The 21,631-nt window shown below is 40.8% G+C and overlaps 1 protein-coding gene across 4 annotated transcripts in view; it reads left to right on the top strand.

Annotated features, from left to right (window-relative positions):
* Positions 1-21,631, top strand: part of SLC4A4 (solute carrier family 4 member 4) — a 387,871-nt gene that overhangs the window by 51,225 nt on the left and 315,015 nt on the right. Inside the window, exons 1-2 of one of the 4 annotated variants that reach the window (XM_049886071.1) lie at positions 4,229-5,306; positions 5,637-5,710. In XM_049886071.1, the coding sequence (XP_049742028.1) occupies positions 5,215-5,306; positions 5,637-5,710 (166 nt within the window). In that variant the 5' untranslated portion in view covers positions 4,229-5,214. Of the gene's footprint in view, positions 1-4,228; positions 5,307-5,636; positions 5,711-21,631 lie in introns of those variants that run through there. The other 3 variants (XM_049886069.1, XM_049886068.1, XM_049886070.1) reach the window with 3 other exon arrangements.

The raw sequence follows: 21,631 nt of genomic DNA, 5'->3' as shown, positions 1-21,631 counted from the left end.
TCCCACGGTATGAAGAAAAGTGGTGGTTCCACCTTAAGCAGCAGCCTTTTTGCTGGTGCATCCTTTGGCAAAAGGCTTGGGCTAGGAGGAGAATTGTGCTGTATAATGTTGTAACTCTGAAACCAGATGCTGTTACTATAGAGACCAGTGAAATGCTACCGTGGGAGGTATAAAAGGGGAGGGATGGGAGAAGGAGGGTGGGAGGGCAACTGAGGCGAATCTAAAGGCTAGTACACCCAAAGACCTTCAACCTTTAGCAGCACTGTTACAGGGACAGGCTTGCATTCTGAAACTTGTGTGCTGGCGGCCTGCCACTTGCTGACTGGCTGAGTGGCAGCTGCTCGCGCTGTGTGGACTAGCTGGTGAGCACGTTGGCAGTTGGCAAGGGCTGTGGGGGTAGGAGCTCAGAGGGGTGGAATGTAGATGGGTGTTCAAGGCCCAATGGCTGACAGTTTTGCACAAATGTTTCTCGTGCCAGGCTTAAGTCACCCTTGCAAGCCTGCTCAGTGATTAGGACCGGCTGGTGAAGGCCAGCCCGTTTGGCAGCAGAAAGGACATGTGTTACAGTTAAATCATTTTATTGTCCTGGAATAACAGAGAATGAGAAAAACTCCACTTTGGGTGTGGATCTCTATAGAAGGGGTAAAACTTCTACCATCAGAAGCCCCGATGATGGAAGTCAGTATTGGTCCTGTGTGTGTTTTATACAACTGCCATGACCCTTAGCCCCGTAATGCTGATGAGAAGCTTCCAAATCTCTTCTGAACTTTGCCTCATGCTGGTGATGTGAGCAACCCAGGGAGCTGTTTAGGAGCATGCTGCTTCCCTTCTTTGTTCCCAGCAAACGCAGTCCTTGTGAAAGGGACATTGCAAGAATGGGCTTTGGGGACTGATGAGGGACTAGACGAGTTAATTTCTTCCTGTCGATAGAGGGGAAAACTGTTTTGGTCTGAGGGTCATTTTAAAAGATATTTTCTGCCTTACTAATAATAGCAAGCAACTGCTGGGAGGATTTTAAGGGGGAGGGGAGACACAAACCCAAATAATTGACAGTTGTGGTGTGAAAACGGAGGAAATCATAAAATCCCTATACTTCGTGCACCAAACTGGACTTGCTCTCGAGGATGAGTGGAGGATTGCTTGAGGGAAGGCCACTGTGGCTGTGCAGGTTTCATACTTTCAGTCGGCAGCACTCATTCCTTTTCTTTCCCTACAGGGAAGAACCTGCTTTCAGATGCTCTGCATTGTCCCTCAGAAAGAACCAAGTTTCTAATTACTTGCTATGTATAGTCTTGGAGGGAATGTGAAATACGTATCAAAGAGCCAAGGAAGGCACCAATCATTATTTTCACTCCCTAACTCAGATGGAACATGCTGACGGTGCTGGATCATTTCTCCAGTCTATGGAGAGGGCTTCGCGCCATTAACCCTCCTCTCCAGTTGTGATTGGTTTTCTTCCTTTACTTCCCCTTTAACTGTTGCGTGAAATTTTGGGAAGAGCTTAGGCATGAAAGCTAAATATTTTATTTAGAAAATACGTAAGAAGACCCCAAAAGACTTTAGGACCAACTTGCTGAATCGTGGGGTGCAGAAATGATGTTGCACAGGAAATTGTGTTGAATTCTGTAGGCTGATAGGACTGGAAAGAGTTAGTTCTGAGAAGAAATGTGAGCTCAGCTACTCCTTGCCTGCCAAAAGGGAGATAGTACTATTAATGTACCTGTAGCAGTGCAGACCTTCAGAATTTTGTTGTACTTCTGAGGTCTTTGAGGAAGATTTCCCATTAAGCTGATCCTTACCTGTGTCTAGGCATGCTGTATTACTGATAGGTTCTTGCACATTGGATCAACTCTCACGGGTTCCTAGGAGGGGCCTTTGAGACAGGCATATGTAATTACACTAGAATGTAACCTCCATGGTGTCAGGGACCTGGTCTGTCTGGCTCATCGTTGTATCTCCAGTGCCTAGAAGTGAGCCTGGCACATATAGGTACTCAGTAAATATTTATTTGAATGATTGAATGGAAGAGGGTGGGAAGAAGAAAGGAGAACTATTGAGTGCCCTCTGTCTAGTACTGGCTGTGATGTTTCGGGTGCTTTTGCCAAGGTCACCGATGACCTCCATGTTGCCAAAATCCATTTTTACTTCTCTGTCTTCGTCTTTCTCAGCATCAAAGCCGCAGTGCTCTTCTCTTCTCTTGACTTCCTCCACATCTCTCTCACCTGGTTTTCGTCTTACGTCATTGACTGCTGTTTTTCCTCTGCTCTGCTTGTGAATGTTGGCATGCCCCAGTGCTTGGTCTTAGGTCCTCCATTCCTCTGTCTCTGCCCTCTCTTCGTGGATGATCCCATCTAGTAAGAGCTTCAGATACCAGTTTTATCCTGAGATTCCCAGATGTTCATCTCCAGCCCTGACCTCCTGAGTTCCAAACTCACATTTAGTCCGGTACCTGACATTTTCTTTTTCACATGTAAGTATCTCATCCTTAAAGGGGCAAAAACAGAACTCTTGATTTCCTCCCAACACGTGTCTCTGGGCTCCTGTGATTGGTTCCTATTTTCTCTTGTCCCCTGGTTATCCATTTTCACATAGCAGCCAGAGTGATCTTTTAAAAAGGTAGAACAGTTCACGTCACTCCCAACATAAAACCCTTCGAAAACCCATTGCCATCGAGTCGATTCTGACAGAATAGAACTGCCCCATAGGGTTTCTGAGGCTGTAATCTTTACAGAAGCAGACTGCCACACCTTTCTTCCGTGAAATGGCTGGTGAGCTCGAACCACCAACCTTTTGGCTGGCAGCCAGCTCTTAACTACTGTGCCACCGGGGCTTCTTTAAAACCCTTCAGTGGCTCTCATAACACTTAGGATAAAATTCTGACTCCTTACCCTGGCCTGAGCAGCCCCAACTTGCTCCAGCATTGTTTCCTACCATTGACCCTCTGTCTCTTCGTCCAGTCACACTGACCTTGTTTCTGTTCCTTGAATGTGCTAAACTTGCTCTGCCCTTAGGGTCTTTGCTCTTGCTGTTCCCTTTGCTTGGAATGCCCTGCCCCCAGATCTTCACATGGTTGATTCCTTCTTATCATTCTTGCCTTTGCCCAGATGTCACCTCCTCAGAAGCCTCATCTGAGCCATCCTGTGTCAGGTAGCCCCTGCCCATTTTATTTTCTATGAAGTGCTTAATACTATTTGAGGTTACCTTGTTCATCTGTTTGTTATTGGTTTATTAGGAACCTTGCCTGTCTTATTCATGTATGTATTCTCCTCCCTTTGAAAAGTGCCAGGAACATAGAGACACAAAGTAAACATTTGCTGAATCAGTGAATATGCTGTATCATTTAATCCTCATGGGAAATAGGGTGACATTAGAGCCTCAGAGAGGCTGGTAAATGACTTGACCTCTCAAGTCTTCAAGGCTTCTCTTTTCCACTGTAATCTTAAAGGCTGGCCTGTATATTGTTTGCATTTAGATTTATATTTTTCATTTGTGAATAGAGAAGGAAGGAGGAATATATCAGGATGAGTTACGGCATACAAGTCTCCTATCTCTTAAAGAAGAAATTCTGCAAGTATCCAAAGGTAGTGAGTTTCTTAATGGCATTGTCCACCAGTAGCTGGGTAGGGTGAAAAAGAAGAAAGGAAGGAAACTTACAAGTATTAAACATGTCCATGCTAGGCACTGTGCTGAGTACTTTCATGTGTGTTATCTAATTTGAATCTCAAAACAGTCCTTTGGGATTGATATTATTGCTCCTAATTTTATAGAAAATGAGTCCCTGCATGGCACAAACGGTTAAGCCCTCGACTACTAGCTGAAAGGTTGGTGGTTCAAACCCACCCAGAGTTGCCTCGAAAGACAGGTCTAGTGATCCTGAAAGGTCACAGCCTTGATAACCTTCTGGAGCACAGTTCTACCCTGCAACACATGGGGTTGCCTGAATTCTAATTGCTTGATGGCAACTAACAACGAAACAAAAATAGAAAGATCCCTGAGTAGTGCAAACAGTTGTGTTCGACTACGAACCTAAAGATTGTTGGTTCAAACACACCTAGCAACACCACAGGAGAAAGTCCTGATGATCTGCTTCTGTAAAGAGTATACAGCCAAGAAAACACTGTGGAGCATTTCTACTTTGTAACACATGGGGTCACCATGAGTTGGAATTGACTTGATGGAAGCAGGTTTTAATTTTATAGATGGGAAAACAGGTTCAGAAAGTTCAACACTGAGTAAGTACTTGGTTCCAGGTTACACAAGTACTAAGTGGCAGAACTAGATATTTTTTTTAACCAAGGTGTATCTGATACCAAATTTGTGACTTTTTTGCTAAGCTGGTTGCTTTGTGAGGTGGATATGCTCCTAAAATAGAAAGGAGGAAAATATGAATTCAGCGCACATCCACATAGATTATAACAACTATCTGAAGCCCAGGAATAAGTTATGCAGACAATATGGAAAACAGACCTACGATACTCAACGCCTGCAGAACATATAATTGGAGGAGCAGAATGCAAAGTGAACATTTGGTTCCCTGGCAGGGCTCGTGGACACTATGACATAGAGCAGCTGTCCCCAGAGAAGGTTCTTTGTTTCTAGACCAGTGCTACATAAGCAGCATTTGAGCAATTCAGGATTTTCCTTCTGCTTCCTCTATAAATAGAGTTCATGGGATTCTGTATGTCAAAATTAATGCCTTGAAAAGGAGCCACAGAGTATGGAAATAAGCATTCACTCATACTATAAACTGGAAACATGCTTGGCATCAGGACGCCGTGTAAACGCTGTCACTACTTGGATGGATTCTTAGGTCTTATTTAGCCTATGAAATTGCAGAGTAGATCCTATTATGTAAGGAAACAGGAGGACGGCATACTGTGGTTACAAAATGAAGAACTTTGTGTCCTTCAGGGAAGAGTTAACAGGGCAGATACACATAGACAGAGACATGTGATAAGAATGTGGAAAATGAATGAATGGGTGGCATGTATATGTGGCTCCTGCTGAAGCTGGGTTGCTGGATAATCCTCAGATGTCAGATTTCCGTAAGGCCAACATGTGACTCAAAGCTTGCCACTCAACACAGAATACTGGGCTGTGCTGGTATTAAGAGGCTGGCTGGAAGCTAGGCTCCCACTGTGCACTAGACTAACTCCCTGTCGCTCTCTTCGTGTGGGTGGGTGTGCATGTGTGAGTGTGAGGGTATACGTTTTTATGCAGTGGGTGTTTAAAGAGCTAAGCACTGAAGCTGGATTTCCACAAACGATCATCACGAGCACTCCAGACACACCAAACTTCCTCTCTTGGTATTTTTTTGCTTTCATCTTTTTTTTTTTTGCAAACCCTGAAGGGGAGCTCCCCCAACATTCAGCCTGCAGGACTGGGAATATTTTCTCCACATGTCCAATGTGGGTGCCCTCTCAAGGTTAGAACTGAAGCTATGTGGGACCGGCATATTTTCAAGCACCAGATGAGAGGAGCTGTGTGAAGAAGTTGCAGACACCAAAGGAAGAGTGACTGTGCCTTGTTAACATGAACAACAGCTTGCAGGTTAACCTGCCCAGAAGCTGGGCTACTTCAAGTGGCTCCCTCCAGGAGAAGTCTGAGCATTCTTTTTTTCTTTTCTATTACTATAGGATGGAGGATGAAGCTGTCCTGGACAGAGGGGCTTCCTTCCTTAAGCATGTGTGTGATGAAGAAGAAGTAGAAGGTGAGCCTATGGGTCTGGGAAAGTGCATAGTCATATATGTATGTTTCTGTGGATGCCGACATTCATGTGTTTCATAGAGCTTATATTTTAAAGTTAAAATCTGAAGCCTTTCTATGGTGTTTCATTTATTTCCAATTTTGCTTCAACACAGAAAGCAATTTTAAGACCTTTCCTGGGCCATGAGAATCTGAATCAGTGTGGTCCTGCATGGCAAAAAAGGGGCCTTGCTTTGAAGCAGGTGATGCCTCTCTGTCAAAAATGAATACTTTGCCAGATGATATGAACCACCTTCCAATAACTAACTCAAGAAAGCTGCTCGCTTTATCTAAATGTATTTGGCAGCACCTTCTCATATTCTTTCTTGTAGCTTGTAGGCTAGAGAGATGGATGTTACAGGAGACTGATACCATTGTTGCAGGAAAAATGGGTCTAAGCTGAGAATGTTAAGAGTGGTAATCACGGATGAGTCTCAGGAAAAGATGGACAAGCACTTTTTACTGAAAAATTCTCTAGGACCTCTTTTATTAATGTTCTCTAGTGCCCATTAAAAACCAGGTAAGTGTTACATTGTAGCTGGGGCTGCGGTACTCTCTGTGTACCTTCCCTTCCCTTAGCTTTCTCCTTTTTATTGTTGTAAGAATACCAATAACCCAACATTTGCCAGTTCAACATCTTTTGAGTGTACGATTCAGCGAGACCAATTACATTAATCATGCTATGCAACTTTCATCAATATCCATTGCCAGATTTCTCGTCACCGTAAACAGAAACTCACAGCTTGATTTATCAATAGTATAGGAACAATACTATCTACCTGATAGTGAGAATGCAGGGCTTACGTAATAATATTAAAGTATTTATGTGAAGACATCACAAGGTTATTCATATTTATAGTGAGATTTTTAAGGCAGTATTCATAAAGTTAAATAAAACTTGCAGGTAAGCCGGGTGATAAATTCCACCCTTTGATATCATCTGGAAGGCAGTTCCTATGTGTTTTGAGGCCATTTGGTAAGCTTCTGCCTACTGAAAACTTGGACCAGTGAGGTCGGGTTGGGAAAAAGAGGGTGGTCATTGTGCATTCTGGAGTGATTCTTCAACTGAACTCAACACCAGGTCCTGAGCAAGCGATGCCCTTGTGTCACTGGGTATGAGTAGTATGGCTATTACATTGTTTCTAATGTTTCCTTAGCAGGTTTCTTTTGACCATGTAGAGTCAGAAGTTTGGCCCCCCTCCCCCCACTGCTCTGTCCTCTCCCCGCCCCCCATCTCTCAACTTCCCACATTTATGCTTTTGAGTCTGACTAATAAGAATCTGATGCCTAAATTTCATAGGAAAAAGGAAACGACAGTATTTTCTTTCATATTGTTTTCTGGGTGCCTTGCACTTTTATAACGTGACTGTGGGAAAATGTGAAGTTGGTGAAAGCAAAATAGTGAAACTTTGGTCCTAAGATTCTTGTAACCTGTGATGTTAAATCTCTATTGCAGTGACTCTTGTACTGTCCCCGTGTCAAAAGCGGATAAGGGTATTAACAGCTGTAGCATATGGTTGTGAGAAACAATGTAGGTTTGAGCAAATATCCTATCATTTTCTTAGGGCAATTAAGGTGGAAAACTTGGTGAGAAAGCTTGGGAACTTCTGGGAATGAGATGTAATGTGTGTGTTTATGTGTGTGTGCTTTTCTTGAGAATAACGTTCTAGCGCAGTTCACAGAGATGTAAATCACTTCTTGAGTTTATAAGGTCTGTAGGGATTGACAGCACCCTACTGCAGTAGGATATTGTACACAAGTTTCTTAAGGCTTTGACTAAGAAATGTATTTCCTGAAGCATTTCCCTTGATTTTTAAGCAAAAAATTAAGACAATGTAAGTGAATAGAACACAAATCTGTAGTCAGGTCTCTGTAAGGAGAAACAAAAAGAAAACCAAAGGTGGTAGAAATGCCTGCAAAATTTAAGAAGTGTGTTTGGCTTTGTGATGATTAAATTTGCCATGTGGATTTTGTGTGTTTTTCCCACTCTAATAAGACTTCTATCCTGATTATTTTTCAGTTTATTTGAGCCTGAGCTGGTTACATTTCTTTCCAGGCATGTTTTGTTAGTTATTTTTTGCTAAATCCTGAGACCCTACAGGGTGGTTGCTTATGGTGTCATCATTTGGTGGAGAACTTCTAACAGTGGAGGCTTTTCTACACTGGAAGTCTTGAAACTACCATTAGGAACCATTCATAGACCCTCCCAAGTGATTCTTCAGTTTTCTCACCTGGCTCCATCCAGTGGGGCTGGGAACACCTACGTTTTAGAGCGGCTCTAGGTGAAAGTGTCAGGCGGCTGCAATAGGCATGGGCTTGATGGATGATCATCACTGCAGTGTTTGAGAATGAAGAAACAGATGACTGGCTTGTCTAGACCTTTAAAAAAATTCACATTTTGAGTGGGAATACTTTCCTCAAGGACATGAGTCCATCTCCTACCTTTAATTGCACAGACCAGGGCGTATTTGAAGGAAAGCAAACTTATCTCTGTTCTGAAGTGGCTGTTTTGCTACAGTTGTGGCAGAAGTAAATACTCCAGTTTAAGAATCAGAAATTCAAAGGGGAAGTAGTTACTTCTCTTGCTTCTAGGATAAACATGGTTTGAAGTATATTGGAGCACTAAGACTTGGAGATAGTAAACTTAAAAGAAAACTTAGTTTTTTAAAAAAAATTACACAAATAAGATGTGCTCCTAATAAGCAACTACTGGCATAGTGGTTAAGAGTTATGGTTGCTAACCAAAAGGTCAGCAGTTCGAGTCCACCAGGCACTGCTTGAAACCCTAGGGGGCAGTTCTCCTCTGTCCTGTAGGGTCATTATGAGTCGGAATCCACTCATCAGCAACTTTTTTTTTTTTTTTTAGGTGGATAAACCCAGTAACTCTAGTTGCTTTGAAATGTTCTTGCTTTTAAAATTCTTTTTAGGCCCCCTAATTTGGGATGGTTGAATTCAGCTCAGCCTGAAGATAAGAAGAGCTAGATGCACTCTCATAGTTCCTTCTAGTGCTGTAGTTCTGAGAAAGGAGAAGGAGACTGACACTTCAAACCACACCTTTAGTTCACCTTGTTCAACTCTTCTCTCTGGGGGCAGCATGGCACTTAATCCGTGATCTAGAAACCCAATAGAAAATTGTCAACTGCAACTCGCTAAGAATCGAGTGAGTCAGAAGAGGAGTCACCTTCTGTTTAAATAATGGATTTATCTATGTGGTATATATTTAAAGACTTAAACCTTGCTTTCACATAATTTCCCTCATGTACATTTTGTGTTAATGGTTTAAAGAGATTCTTTTTTAAAAAAGGAAACTGACTGCCAACTTTAATCTTCAAAATAAATAGAAGCTTTGATGTATGTTCTCTGATTGCTTATCTTATACCACATGAGGCTTTGTAAAACTAGACTTTATGGCATGGAGTAGTTACTGTGAATAAATGCATTTAAAAATTTCAGCATTTCAGATCGCCATATTTGTTTCTGGACCAAAAAGCTCCAGCCCGTGTACATCCACAGAATTGTTCTGCAGTGACAAATTGATGTTACCAAAATGATCCAGAACTTTTGACCATGAGGAACATCTACTTGGTTTTCACATTAAACACACTTAAGAGGAAATTGCCAAATTTTGTTGGGTGAATTGAGGTATGAATTGAGATAGGAAGAGTCTCAGGTAGCTTTTTCCAATACAGAAGGAGATCCTATGGATATTTTATCCTTTAAAAAGTCTGTCAGCCAGGATTTTGGGTCTGTATGCTATAAACAGATTACTTAATATTCTCATATTTTGCAATAGGGGAAAAGAGCAAACTCCACCTTATCCTTTGAGATAAGGCCTTGGCTCTGCAAGGCTAGGTAACTCCCCAGCAGGCCTTGGCAACTGTGACTTCATAAGGAGGGGCCTTTACTTAACATGAAGTCCAACTGACGACTCAGGAAGCATAAAGTACAACCAGACAATATTGGCTGAAACATGTCTCCATTTCTGAAGCTCTCTTAAAGCTGTTATGGTGTATCGTGGTGATTTTCCTCTTCCATTCAAAACGGAGCCCAATAGGAAGTATGCTCCCGTATGTCCAAATGCAAGAATAATTCTACACGTGGACATTAAGAGGGACAGTATTGTTGAAAATGCATGGAATTTACAGGAGAGTTGTCTTTAGCCAAGTAAAAGTGAAGAAGTAGGACAGTGTTTGGGACAGAGTAGCTATTCACTAAATATTTGTTAATAGAGGGAATCAATCGATACTTACATAACATGAGCTAAAAATGAGGCATATGGTATATAGCGTTACTTTATATAATCCTGTTAAATCTTTGTTTGAAGTTTTAGTTGGAAATTTGATTCTTTTACTACTCTTAGTCAAATAAGATGATGTAGTCTTTATCTTATCCTTGGTATTACTACTATTTGATTTTGCAAAGATCATCGACATAAACGTAATATTCATATGTTTGTACAAAAAAGAAACTCCTAAAACAGGGCTTTCCTATCCACTTTCCTTCCTTTCTCCATCTTTTAAAGAGAAACTAAAATGATGAAATGGTGACTTGTCTTTTTGGAGGTCAGAATCTCAACATTTTATAGACATGAAATCATAATGACTTAAACCTATTTTCACTAGAGGATATTATGATGATCTATTCATGTATTTTGGAGGAGGTAGTATTCTTAAACAAACAAACAAAAAAAAAATGGGGCCTGGTAGACATTTGTTAACAATTATACAATGGTCAAAAACGTAATTGTCGAGAAGGAGTGAATGAAAAGCTATCAGAAGGGAAGGGAGGGGCTGAGTCGGGGCTATTCTGAGCCCTGGATATAAGTGTCCGGTTGCACTTTGCTGACCTCTTCTCTGCTGTTCACTCCTATTGCTCAGAAACAGTATGTACAGAGGAAACACTTGGGCAAATACTGCTGAAGGAAAAGACTTCTTAAAAGAAACAATGTACCCACACATTGGAAAGCTTTAAAGAAATGCCATGAGGTCTTTAAAGGTTGATACCTGAATAGCAATTTAGGTTTCTCAAATCAGGTTGAGCCCATACAGGTTTTTTCCAACTTCCTGCATCTTTTTTTTTTTTTTTTCATGGCCTCAGCTGAAAGCTTGCCAGAGGTCCTGAAGCATGCAGGGCTTAGCTGACACCTTCGTGCTGTGTCAGTGAAATGAAACATTATTTATATACAGATTTCTTTAGCTTTGAGGAAATTTGATGATAATTCCCTGGGTTTTTGAAGCTAGAATCTGACATCCCTTCCCCAAATTTTCTGTTTGAAGAGAATTCCTTGGAAGTATAGTATGGGCACGAGGGCCACTCGGAGCCACTTCTAGTCCTAGGTGTCTATGTTTTTTTAAAAACTGAACTTGGTACTTGGGTTCTGTTTTGCAAGGATCCAGAAATTCTTACATAATATCTTTGAAGCAATTTTGGCTGTAGATCGAGTCTCTCTTTATCTGGTTACATTTTTGAGACATATTGTTTGATATTTTTGAGACTCGCTATCATTTGTTTATTCATGTGTTGTTAAGGCATCGTGGCTGAGCATCAATTTGAGAGTAAAAGTTCAAAACCTGCTCTATTACAGAATCATTACGTAAGTGAAGGAAGCAACATATATTTTGGATTTTGGGTTTTTCAGCCTGTAAAGGGAGAATAATTGAACATGCATTCATCAAGGACTATTTGGATAATTAGCAAAAACATCATTGCCGCTGCACCTGGCATTAAGAATAGGAGTGCTTTGTACTATATCAGTTCTTTTTCGTTCTAATTGATACGGCCTCACCAATAATTTTCCATGATTATTATCATCTCCCAAATTTCTAATGGAGGTCTGGTGGTGCAGTGGCTAAGAGCTCAGGCTGCTAACCAAAAGGTCGGCAGTTCAGATCCACCAGCTGCTCCTTGGAAACCCTGTGGGGCAGTTGTACTCTGTTCTGTAGGGTTGTTATGAGTCGGAATCGACTCAACAGCAACCGGTATCCCAAATTCTAACTGGCCTAAACGTTTTTTGTTTGCTTAATTCATTTCCATCAACATCTACCCTCTCTCTTCGTAACCGTGCTTCCTAATAGTGAAGCTAGAATGGTCTAGTGAAATTTACTCTAAGGCCTGCTCTCTATTACTCTTTGAACTTACTCTGATTTCCTGCAAGTTCTGGATGTGAGACCTACTTTTCATAGTTAAGACGGTTCTGATACACATTGCCCCTAATTTGTTAAATTTTTTTTTTTTTTCCAAGAAGAGGCATAGTAACTATAGCTATGTATAGGGTAAAATAAAAATGCTTGTCCATTGTCTAATAACACCTGTAAAATTGCTTCTTATGGAAAACAGATGAAGTTTGTAGTGTTTTTCCACCAGTGAGGAGAATTCAATAGTCTATTCTATGTGTATAAACATAGGCATCCCCTACTCCTCTTGCATTATAAACTAGAGTTATTCTGTGTTATGGAGCCCCTGGGTGATGCAAATGGTTGACTTGCTCAGCTCCTAATTGACAGGTTGGAGGTTCCAGTCCATCCACAGGTACCTTGGAAGAAAGGCCTGGTGATCTACTTCAGAAAAATCATCCATTAAAAGTCCTATGAAGAACAGTTCTACTCTGACACACATGGTGCTGCCATAAGTCAGAACTGACTTGATAGCAACCGTTCGCTTGTTTTTAATTGGCAACATGCAGTTTAGGTGTGAATTAAGTGAGATTATCCAATAGTATAAAAATAATACTGTACGTTCTTCCCTCAACTAATAATTTTCTCAATCTTATCACCACAAGGTTGAGAATCACAGTGGAATTGAGAATTAGGATCTTTGAGGGTGAGGAGAGTAAGAATTGAAGACTTCTTTTTGCTGTGATAAGCTTGCTGGTGAGGTTTTATTTTACTTTTTGACTGATAGCATGTAAGGGATTGAGGTGAGGGCCTGTTACGATGGGGTCACAAGAGGTTCCAAACGTTGTGCCCCTGAATCTGTTGATTGCCAGGTGAGATGAGAGGTGAAGGAAAGGAAGGTGGTGAGTGACATCCTTTGAATCAGCAATATTGGTGACTCAAATATTTCCTTTCTCTGAATAGCTGAAAGTCTTTTAAATCTAGTTAATTGTTTTTACCATTCCATAGAGTTAGAATTAAAAGTCAGCTGTCCTAAGTGCTGTGTCCAGTGTGTTCACCTTTCTTTATACTCAATTGACTTTCAACGAGAACAAACTCTACTTAAACCTCTTGAGAGATTATTTTACTATTTTCAGGGTGGAATGTTCAATAACTTTTACCAGGCCAAAACCTCTGGAAATCAAAATCAGTTTTAAATTTTAGTCATATCGGCAAATACATCAGGATCAGTTTTAGAGGGCCAGAACTGCATATTTATAGATTGGTTAAATCACCAACCAGCCCCCCAGTTGATTATTACATTTTCAATAAGTAATTCTATCCCTACTGAAAAATAAAGAAAATATCTTGGATGTAGAATGAAAGCTCATAATTGAATCTGATGGATACAGGCATTTGGCAAATTAAATCAGTATCTGATTGTTCAGACTGCTACTCATTTTTATTCAGTCGGTGCTGTGGTTGAGAGACCATTGTGGTGAACTAGGAATCTCAGGACCTGCTTCTATTCCTGGCTCTGCTACTGCATTTCTGGATGACACAAGACAGGTCATTATCCTCTGGTGGTTATGTTCATCCAGGCGAAATGCAGTGAATGATATTTATCCCCTTATCCCCATACTAAAGATGCTCTAAGGATTCTTGAGTAATACCTGAGAAGTATTTTGATATTTTCAACAAACCCTTGACAAATTACTTGATTTCTGAATCTCAGCTGCTTATACAAAGAAACAGAATTTTCTCCTCCCCAGCTCCCAGTTTTGCTAGGAGTATAAGTGAAGTAATTTGAAATTCTCAGGATGAACCCTATAAATTCAAGATATTATCTCTCTTGGATATATTCCCTGCATGTAATTTGTCATTCTGCTTGACACGTTCTAGCCAGTGGCTGCTCTGACTGCAGAACACTATGAGACTAAAGCTAATACTGATACCTGGTAATCAACAAATTAGTAGATTAGTACCTATGTTAAGAACCAAACTGAACCTGTTATTGTTAAATGGATTTTGATTCATGGTGACCTCACATGTTTCAGATAAGAACTGCGCTCCATAAGGTTTTCAATTTGGTGCAGTGGTTAAAGCTTGGCTGCCAACCAAAGGTCAGCAGTTTGAATCCACCAGCTGCTCCTTGGAAACCCTGTGGGGCAGTTCTACACTGTCCTGTAGGATCACTGTGAGTCAGAATCCACCTGATGGCAACGGGTTAGGTTTTGGTTTTGTTTTAATCTTAAAGAAGTAGATTGCCAGGCCTTTCTTTTGTGTCACCTCTGTTTTTTTCTGGATGGGTTCAAACTGCTAACCTTTTGATTAGTAGCAAAGTGCTTAAACATTTGCACCACCCAGAGGCATAGTACGTGTGTTAACTCTTTATTATTAACTTTAATGTAATTGATGGACACTGCTTTTCTTTTTCTTTAAGCTTATAAAATGGTAAGAGCTACTGCACGTATAAGCTTTAACGTTGCTTTTCCAGAGTCACGTGTATCTTTGAATTTTAGCATATTACAATTAAGGGTACAATCAGTGTTCAGTCAAATAAAGCAACCATTATTTCAGTACACAAGGTTAGTGATATGATCAGTGAGAGAGTGTAACATATATGCAGGTGAGTTTACATGGATAACAGGGAGTATAGGTCCCATGAGATGACATTAAGTTGAAAGCTGAAGGATGAACAGAAATTAGCTAGATGAAGAATGAAGGGAAGCATCTCAGACAGGAATGTGCAAAGGCCTGGAGGCAAGGAAAAGGTTAGCCTATTTGAGAAATGAAAATAAGGCCAATGTGGCTTGAACATGTGAACTGGAAGAGAATGGTCTGAAGTATACAGGGCCTAAATAATTCATGGCTCTTTATGCCATGCTAAAGATTAAAGGGCAGAGGACCATTGGTGGTAGAATTGTTACCTTCCATGCAGGAGACCTGGATTTAATTCCTGGCCAATGCACCTCATGTGTTGCTAACACCTGCCCGTTGCTGGAGGCTTTTGGGTTTCTGTAGTGCTGAACAGATTTTATCAGGGCTTCTAGACTAAGACAGACTAGGAAGAAGGGCCTGGTGATCTACTTCTGAGGATCAGCCAGTGAAAACCATATGGATCACAGCAGTTGGATCTACCCCCAATCATGGGGATAGTGCAGGACCAGGCAGTGTTTCATTTCATTGTGTATGGGTTGTCGTCATGAGTCAGGGGCTGACTCAATGGCAGCTAACAACAAAGATTAAGGATTTTGTCAAGTGTGCACTGGGGAGCTACTGAAGAGGTATTTTAAACGGGGAAGTGACAAGACAAGATTTGCATTTTTTAAAAGGGCCTTTTGGTGGCTGGATGGAGAGAGCCTCACGGGAGGGTAAAGATAAGTGGAAAGACTATTGATGAGGTTCAGCTGAGATGATTTTGGGTTGGACTAGAGTGAGGACAAAAGAGATGGAGATAAATGGGTTGAATGTCACTTGCTGATGGAAAGATGGGTGGATGGGAACGATTGCTTCTGGATTTCTGCTGTGAGCAATCGGGAAAATTCATGTGCCATTTTATAAGACACTAAACACTGGAGGAATGGCAGATAGAAGTGCAGTCTTTTGGAAATATTGGTTTTGAACCATCCATACTTTGCTGCGGGAGCTTTGATAGCACAGTGCTTAAAGCGCTAACCCAAAGGTCCATGGTTTGAACCCATCAGCTGCTCTGCAGGAGAAATATGTGACAGTCTGCTTCCATGATTACTGCCTTGGAAACCCTATGGCGCAGTTCTACCCTGTCTTATAGGGTCACTACAAGTTGTAATTGACTCAATGGCAATGGGTTTTGGTACTTTATTGGTACTTTTTGGTACTTTATAGTCTAGAGCTAAGTAGAAGGGACAGGGATGGAGATATGAATTTTGGAGTCCTAGGCATATAGCATGAGGTCCCTGGGTGATGCAAATGTTTTGTGTTTGACTGCTAACCAAAGGGTTGGCAGTTTGAACCCACCCAGCAGCACTGTGAAAACAAGTCTTGGTGATCTGCATCCATAAAGCTTGCAGCCGAGAAAACCCTACAGTACAGTTCTACTTTTTAACACATGGGGTCTCCATGAGTTGGAATTGATTTGATGGCAATAGAGTTTTTTTTTTTTCCTTGGTGAGGCATATAAACCAGAAAACCAGACCCATTGCCATTGAGTCAATTCTGATTTATAGTGACCCTATAGGACAGAGTAGAACTGCCCTGTAGGGTTTCCAAGGAGCGGCTGTTGGATTCAAACCGCTGATGTTTTGCTTAGCAACTGAGCTCTTAACCACTGTACCACACCAGGGCTCCGTTAGGCATATAGCTAGCACTTGAGACCATAGGAATGGATGACATTACCCAGGGCAAGAGAATATAATGAGAAGAGGACTGTACTGAGATTTGTAAGAGCCAGCATTTCAAGACTGACAAGGAGCAATCATAGAAGTAAGAGGAAAATCAGGAAGAGGGTGGAACCTCTGAGGCCAAGAGAAGAGCGCTTTCAAAAAGGAGCAAGCGATCAACAGTCTTGGACGCTGCCTGGAAAAAAAAAAAAAATTTTTTTTTTTTTTGAAGTTAACGTAAAATGTGGATTGAACAGTAGCCACTGAATTTGGCAGGAAGAGGATGATTGGTGGTTTTTATTAGCAGTGTGGGTAGCCTGCTTAGGTGGGAGTTAAATGCAATAGGTTGAAGAGTGCCCAAAGAGAAAACCCTCATCATGAGAAGTTGCAATGATGGCAGAAAACTTTTAGCCTTCCTCATTATGTGCTCCATTACACATAACCAATTAAAATATTTAGAATTGTTTCAGAATTTTTAGAGCTAGAAAGGATCTTAGAGAAGTAACTCAATGTTCTTACCTTACAGATGAATAGATGAGTCATGGAGAGGTTAAAGTAATTTACTTAAGGTAACACTGGTAGTAATTGGAATAACTAGGACAAAGACCAGGTTTCCTGACTTTCCCAGGGCAGTGCTCATTCCAACAAAGTGTACTTGAGATCTCTTCCGTCTGGGGATGGAAAGGAATTTAGAAAGAGAGATGAATAAAGACTAGAAGAAGCATCTGCAATAGGAACTGGGAAGAACTGACAGAAGAACAATAAAGGGATTGGAAGAACTTAGGAAAAATTGAGAAAGAGGACACAAGCCTGGCTGGTCTCATTGTTTGACTGGTGATCAGTGGGAGGACCGACATCACAGCCAGGTCATCTTCATATTGTAGGACAGCTTATGGAACTAAGAATTGTGGATTTAAAGTTATCATTCTGTGGCTATAAGAGAGAAAAAATTTCAGAGAATACCTGACGCCCACACCCTTCTTCCCCCTAGGAAAGTGTTGTCGTTAGGTGCCATTGAGTCATTTCCAACTCATAGTGACCCTATGTACAACAGAATGAAACCCTGCCTGGTCTTGCGCCATCCTCAGAATTGTTGCTATGTTGCAGCCCATTGTTGCAGCCAATGTGTCAGTCCATTTTGTTGAGAGTCGTCGTCTTTTTCGCTGACCCTCTACCTTACCAAGCATTATGTCCTTTCCAGGGACTGGTCCCTCCTGACCATGTCCAAATATGTGAGACAAGTCTTGCCATCCTCACTTCCAAGGAGCACTCTGGCTGTATTTCTTCCAAGACAGACTTGTTCATTCTTCTGGTAGTGCATGGTCTATTCAATATTCTTCACCGACACCATAATTCAAAGGCATTGATTCTTTTTTGGTCTTCTTCATTCATTGTCCAGCTTTCACATGCATACGAGGTGACTGAAAATACCATGGCTTGGGTCAGGCACACCTGGGTCCTCAAAGTGACATCTTTGTTTTTCAACATTTTAAAGGGATCTTTTGCAGCAAGATAATATCTTGAAAGAAGTAATTCCGCCCCCTACCCCCTGCCCTTGGCCATGTTTTTTTAGAAGGTGGGAGTTATGGTGGGGGCTGGTACATGGTAGTGGGAAAGTGGGACAGGAAGCCTTACATATCTGGGGATATCAGCATTCCTAGTCTCTGTGCATCATTAACTGGCTCTTTGGCTTTAGTTTGTTTGCTAGTAAATGCACAGATTGAACCAGATGTTGTTTAAGGTCATTTCAACTCTACAGGAATGATTACCTGCTGCTGTTGTCAGTGAATGCAGTTCTTTTCTGTGGGTGAATATAGATCACCACAAACCAAAACTTGTTGCTATCGAGTTGATTCCAACCTGTAACAACCCTATAGAACAGAGTAGAACTGCGCCATAGGGTTTCCAAGGCTATAATCTTTACAGAAGCAGACTGCCACATCTTTCTCCTGTGGAGCAGCTGGTGGGTTCAAACCATGGACCTTTCAATTAGTCACCGAGTACTTAACCACTGCACCACCAGAGCTCTTTTGGAGAACCACAGCAATGAAAATTCTGGGATTGGCTTAACTAGGTTAAATTAATCTTTCATAATATTTTCCTTAGTTCTGGGTCATTGTTATAATCCCGTAGAATTATTCCTATCTCATTACCTATATACAGGTAAGTGAGGGAAGGGAATTATGTCTACTAACATTAAACATTTGACACCGGATTAGCCATGAGTGCATTGACTCTGTTGTGGATTATCTGTCTGTAGCAGCCAAAGATTATTCTTCCTTCTTGCTCAGCCAGGGCTTAGGCCACTGCAAAAAGAGAAGCCGTAATAGAGTTAGAGCTGGACAATGTGGCTTGAATGAGAGTATGAGTGTGTGCATTTATGTGTCTCTCTAAGCGGTTATCTGGCTGCATTGCAAATCCACTCATCAATGACCATTGGGTTAGCCATTGTTTTGTATCTTTCAACCCTACTTCCCATTCATTTGTGCAAATGGTGACCACAAGAGAAATAATGGAAACTGTCAGTCCCCTGTGTGGCTCACAGGTACGTTTTTGTCTGACTGCGTGTGTACTGCACATTAAAATTCTCCAGCTGCCTTTGAGGTTCTGGGGATCAGGATGAGCAGAGGGCTCATCTGTTTGGTGGCTTCTGTTCGCTCATAGCCCTGTTCTGCCTGACACTGTTTCGGCTCCACTGTACTCCTTTCAGTCAAGTAAAAGGACTAACAGGCCTAGTTCCTCTGTTTTGGCACTAACTGCATGAAAGCTCTGGGGGAAACTTTGCCCAGAGCAGGGTGGAGATTTCCCAGGACTTACTTTTGGGCAGGGTGAGGGAAGATTGAGGCTATGCATGGTGTTGACTCCTTTGAGCAGTTAAACTCTGTAATGACTAAAACAGCCAACCGAGGGATGAGTTGTATGAGGTCTGATGATGGCTGTTTTGTTCTGCTCAGGTTGAATGCTCTGGAGTGGTTTTGCTAGAGAGCAGAGGGTATTCATGAGTTCTCATCAGAATTCAAGGTGGGTGGGAATGAGGAGAAATAGCGCTGTTTTTTCCCTTTTGGAAAAGGAGGAAAAGGACCAACATTTATAGCGTGCCTAAGTGTACCAGACACAGTGGGAGACACTTTATCAACATTATTTCACTTGGATTGCCCATAAAAATGATATCTATATCTCTATATCCATGAGCATATAGATATAAACTATAATTAGAACTATAATCATAAACTATAATTAGAAAACACCAATTGCTTGAAGAGAACATAATGTTTAGTAACATAGAGAGCCAATATAAACGAGGGAAACCCTTGGTGAGATGAATTGATACAGTAGCTGCAACAATGAACTCAGATACACCAACAGTCATGGGGATGGCGAAGGACTGGGCAATGTTTCGTTCTGCTATACATAGGTCGCTGTGAGTTAGAGCCAACCTGATGGCAACTGGCTACAACATAGTTAGGACTATTTCACTGAAGATGAACACTTAGAAGGCAGATGCAGAAGTTTGCTGAGTTAAAGGACAGGAGTCTAGCTAAGCAACCATAAACTTGCCTCATGTATGAGACCTTTTTCCTGTAGCTGTTTGTTCGTGCCTAGAGATTGTTATCATCTTCATCATCAAATATTAAATATTAAAGTTGCTGTAATCAGTAAACACCAGGTAGCAAGCTGAGATTTCTTATCAGTCTTGCTTGGGGAACCTCAGGTTGCCTTAAGAATTCCTGGGAGGCTTTCAGTACACAAAATTCCCTTGCAGTTCAGTGGGAAGAAAAGTATTTCCCTGTTTTTCATTTCATTTATGTGCTTGCATGCCTGATCCTAAAGTGTAATTGGTAGCGTTGATATTAAAATAGATTACTCATCAACATTTGTAATTATCTACAAATAATTATGTAATATATAATTATCTATAAATAAACATACGCATTTTTTCTATGTAAAAAGTGGCCCCTATCCAAAATATGAAAATAGAAATCATTCCTTATCTTGAGTAGTAGTATGTGTTGAAAGTCTAGGTCTTCATGCATTTCATAAAGGGCTGAATTACCCTCTGTTAACTGCAAAATTATACCATGCTTTATCAGGGAGTTTTCTTTTCATGAGCTGGTTTTTATGCACAGGTAAATTAGCGATGTTACTTTGATGATATCTTATTAGAGCTGCTTATGGACACCTAGGAGTTTGTGAGTAACAAACTATCAAGTTATTTGTATTTAATTTATTAAAATGTTTAGGATTATACAGAGATCAATTTTTTATATGTGGTTGTATGCCAGGCATACAATCTCCATGGTATCTGTACTTGATACTATTTTTTTCATATGCATATACTTCTCATCGAGTTTTTTTTTTTGATCCAAAAAGTAATATCTTTGTAGTATTTATGATCAGTCACTCACCCAGGGTCTCTGCCTCCTTTTCTACATTTTTCTTTTCATAATTAAAAAAAAAAAAAATTTATCTGAATTTTTGCTTTTGCCACATCCCCCTTGGCAGTAGCTAGCACACGTTTTAGGCATCTTGGCATAGGACCAGCTTACCTTAGATAAGCAGTTTTTAACTTATATTTTGGGAATATTGCTGATTAATTCTGAAAGAGTGGTTTAAAGTACCAAGTGTACTGGAATCTTTGCTTTGAACTGGAGAGAATAGAAATTCAGTTGATGACAGAAAGAGCAACAATTTGGATGAAAGTCATATTTGGAACATCCTTCAGTATTTAATTACAGATGTATATAGGAGGCTTGGGGCAGAGGGTAGGGGTGGATGGAGGTATCTTTAGGGAAAGGTAGAGTTTTGGGCAAAGATTTTACCCACCCTTTGGTGATCCTTTAGATTAAGTACAGTACTGATATGTCAGAGTTAAAAGAACATACTGATATACTGTCTCATTCCAGAAAGGTTTAGGGTAAAGTGAAAATAACAATTGAAAAGTTAGAAGAATGAGTTTAGTGTTTAAAATGCCTGTCATGAAACTCTAAATATCCACTATCAGTTGGCTTGAAATTTGTCTCTTCCCTTTCTTAGCAATCCATAGGAGGAGGGAAATACAATCAGATATAAGATTTATGATATGGAAACAGTACACATTACAAGAAACCTCAGAGCAGTGATGAAGTACTCAACTATTCTTGATATTGAGATCAGAGAGAAATTTCTTTACTGGGTGTTATGAGGAGGATACTGGGTTAACTAGTGACAACATCCTTAACTTGACTTCCCCAAAGCTTGATTTCTTTGCCTGTACAATGAGGATAATGGCAGTATTTAATTTGTGGCATTGTAGGGCCTGCATGAGACATTGTATATAAAACACTTAGCCAGTACCTGGCACATTTGTAAGCATTCAATAAATGATTGCTTTTTTTTTTTTTTTATCATCTGTATGCACAGTAGACACAACAGCATTTTTCCCAGGAAGGAGCT

This window comes from Elephas maximus, chromosome 5 (genome assembly GCF_024166365.1).
Source record: "Elephas maximus indicus isolate mEleMax1 chromosome 5, mEleMax1 primary haplotype, whole genome shotgun sequence".
Taxonomy (NCBI): domain Eukaryota; kingdom Metazoa; phylum Chordata; class Mammalia; order Proboscidea; family Elephantidae; genus Elephas; species Elephas maximus.
The sequence above is the reverse complement of the archived record's forward strand: the minus strand, read 5'-3'. Positions and strand labels throughout refer to the sequence as shown.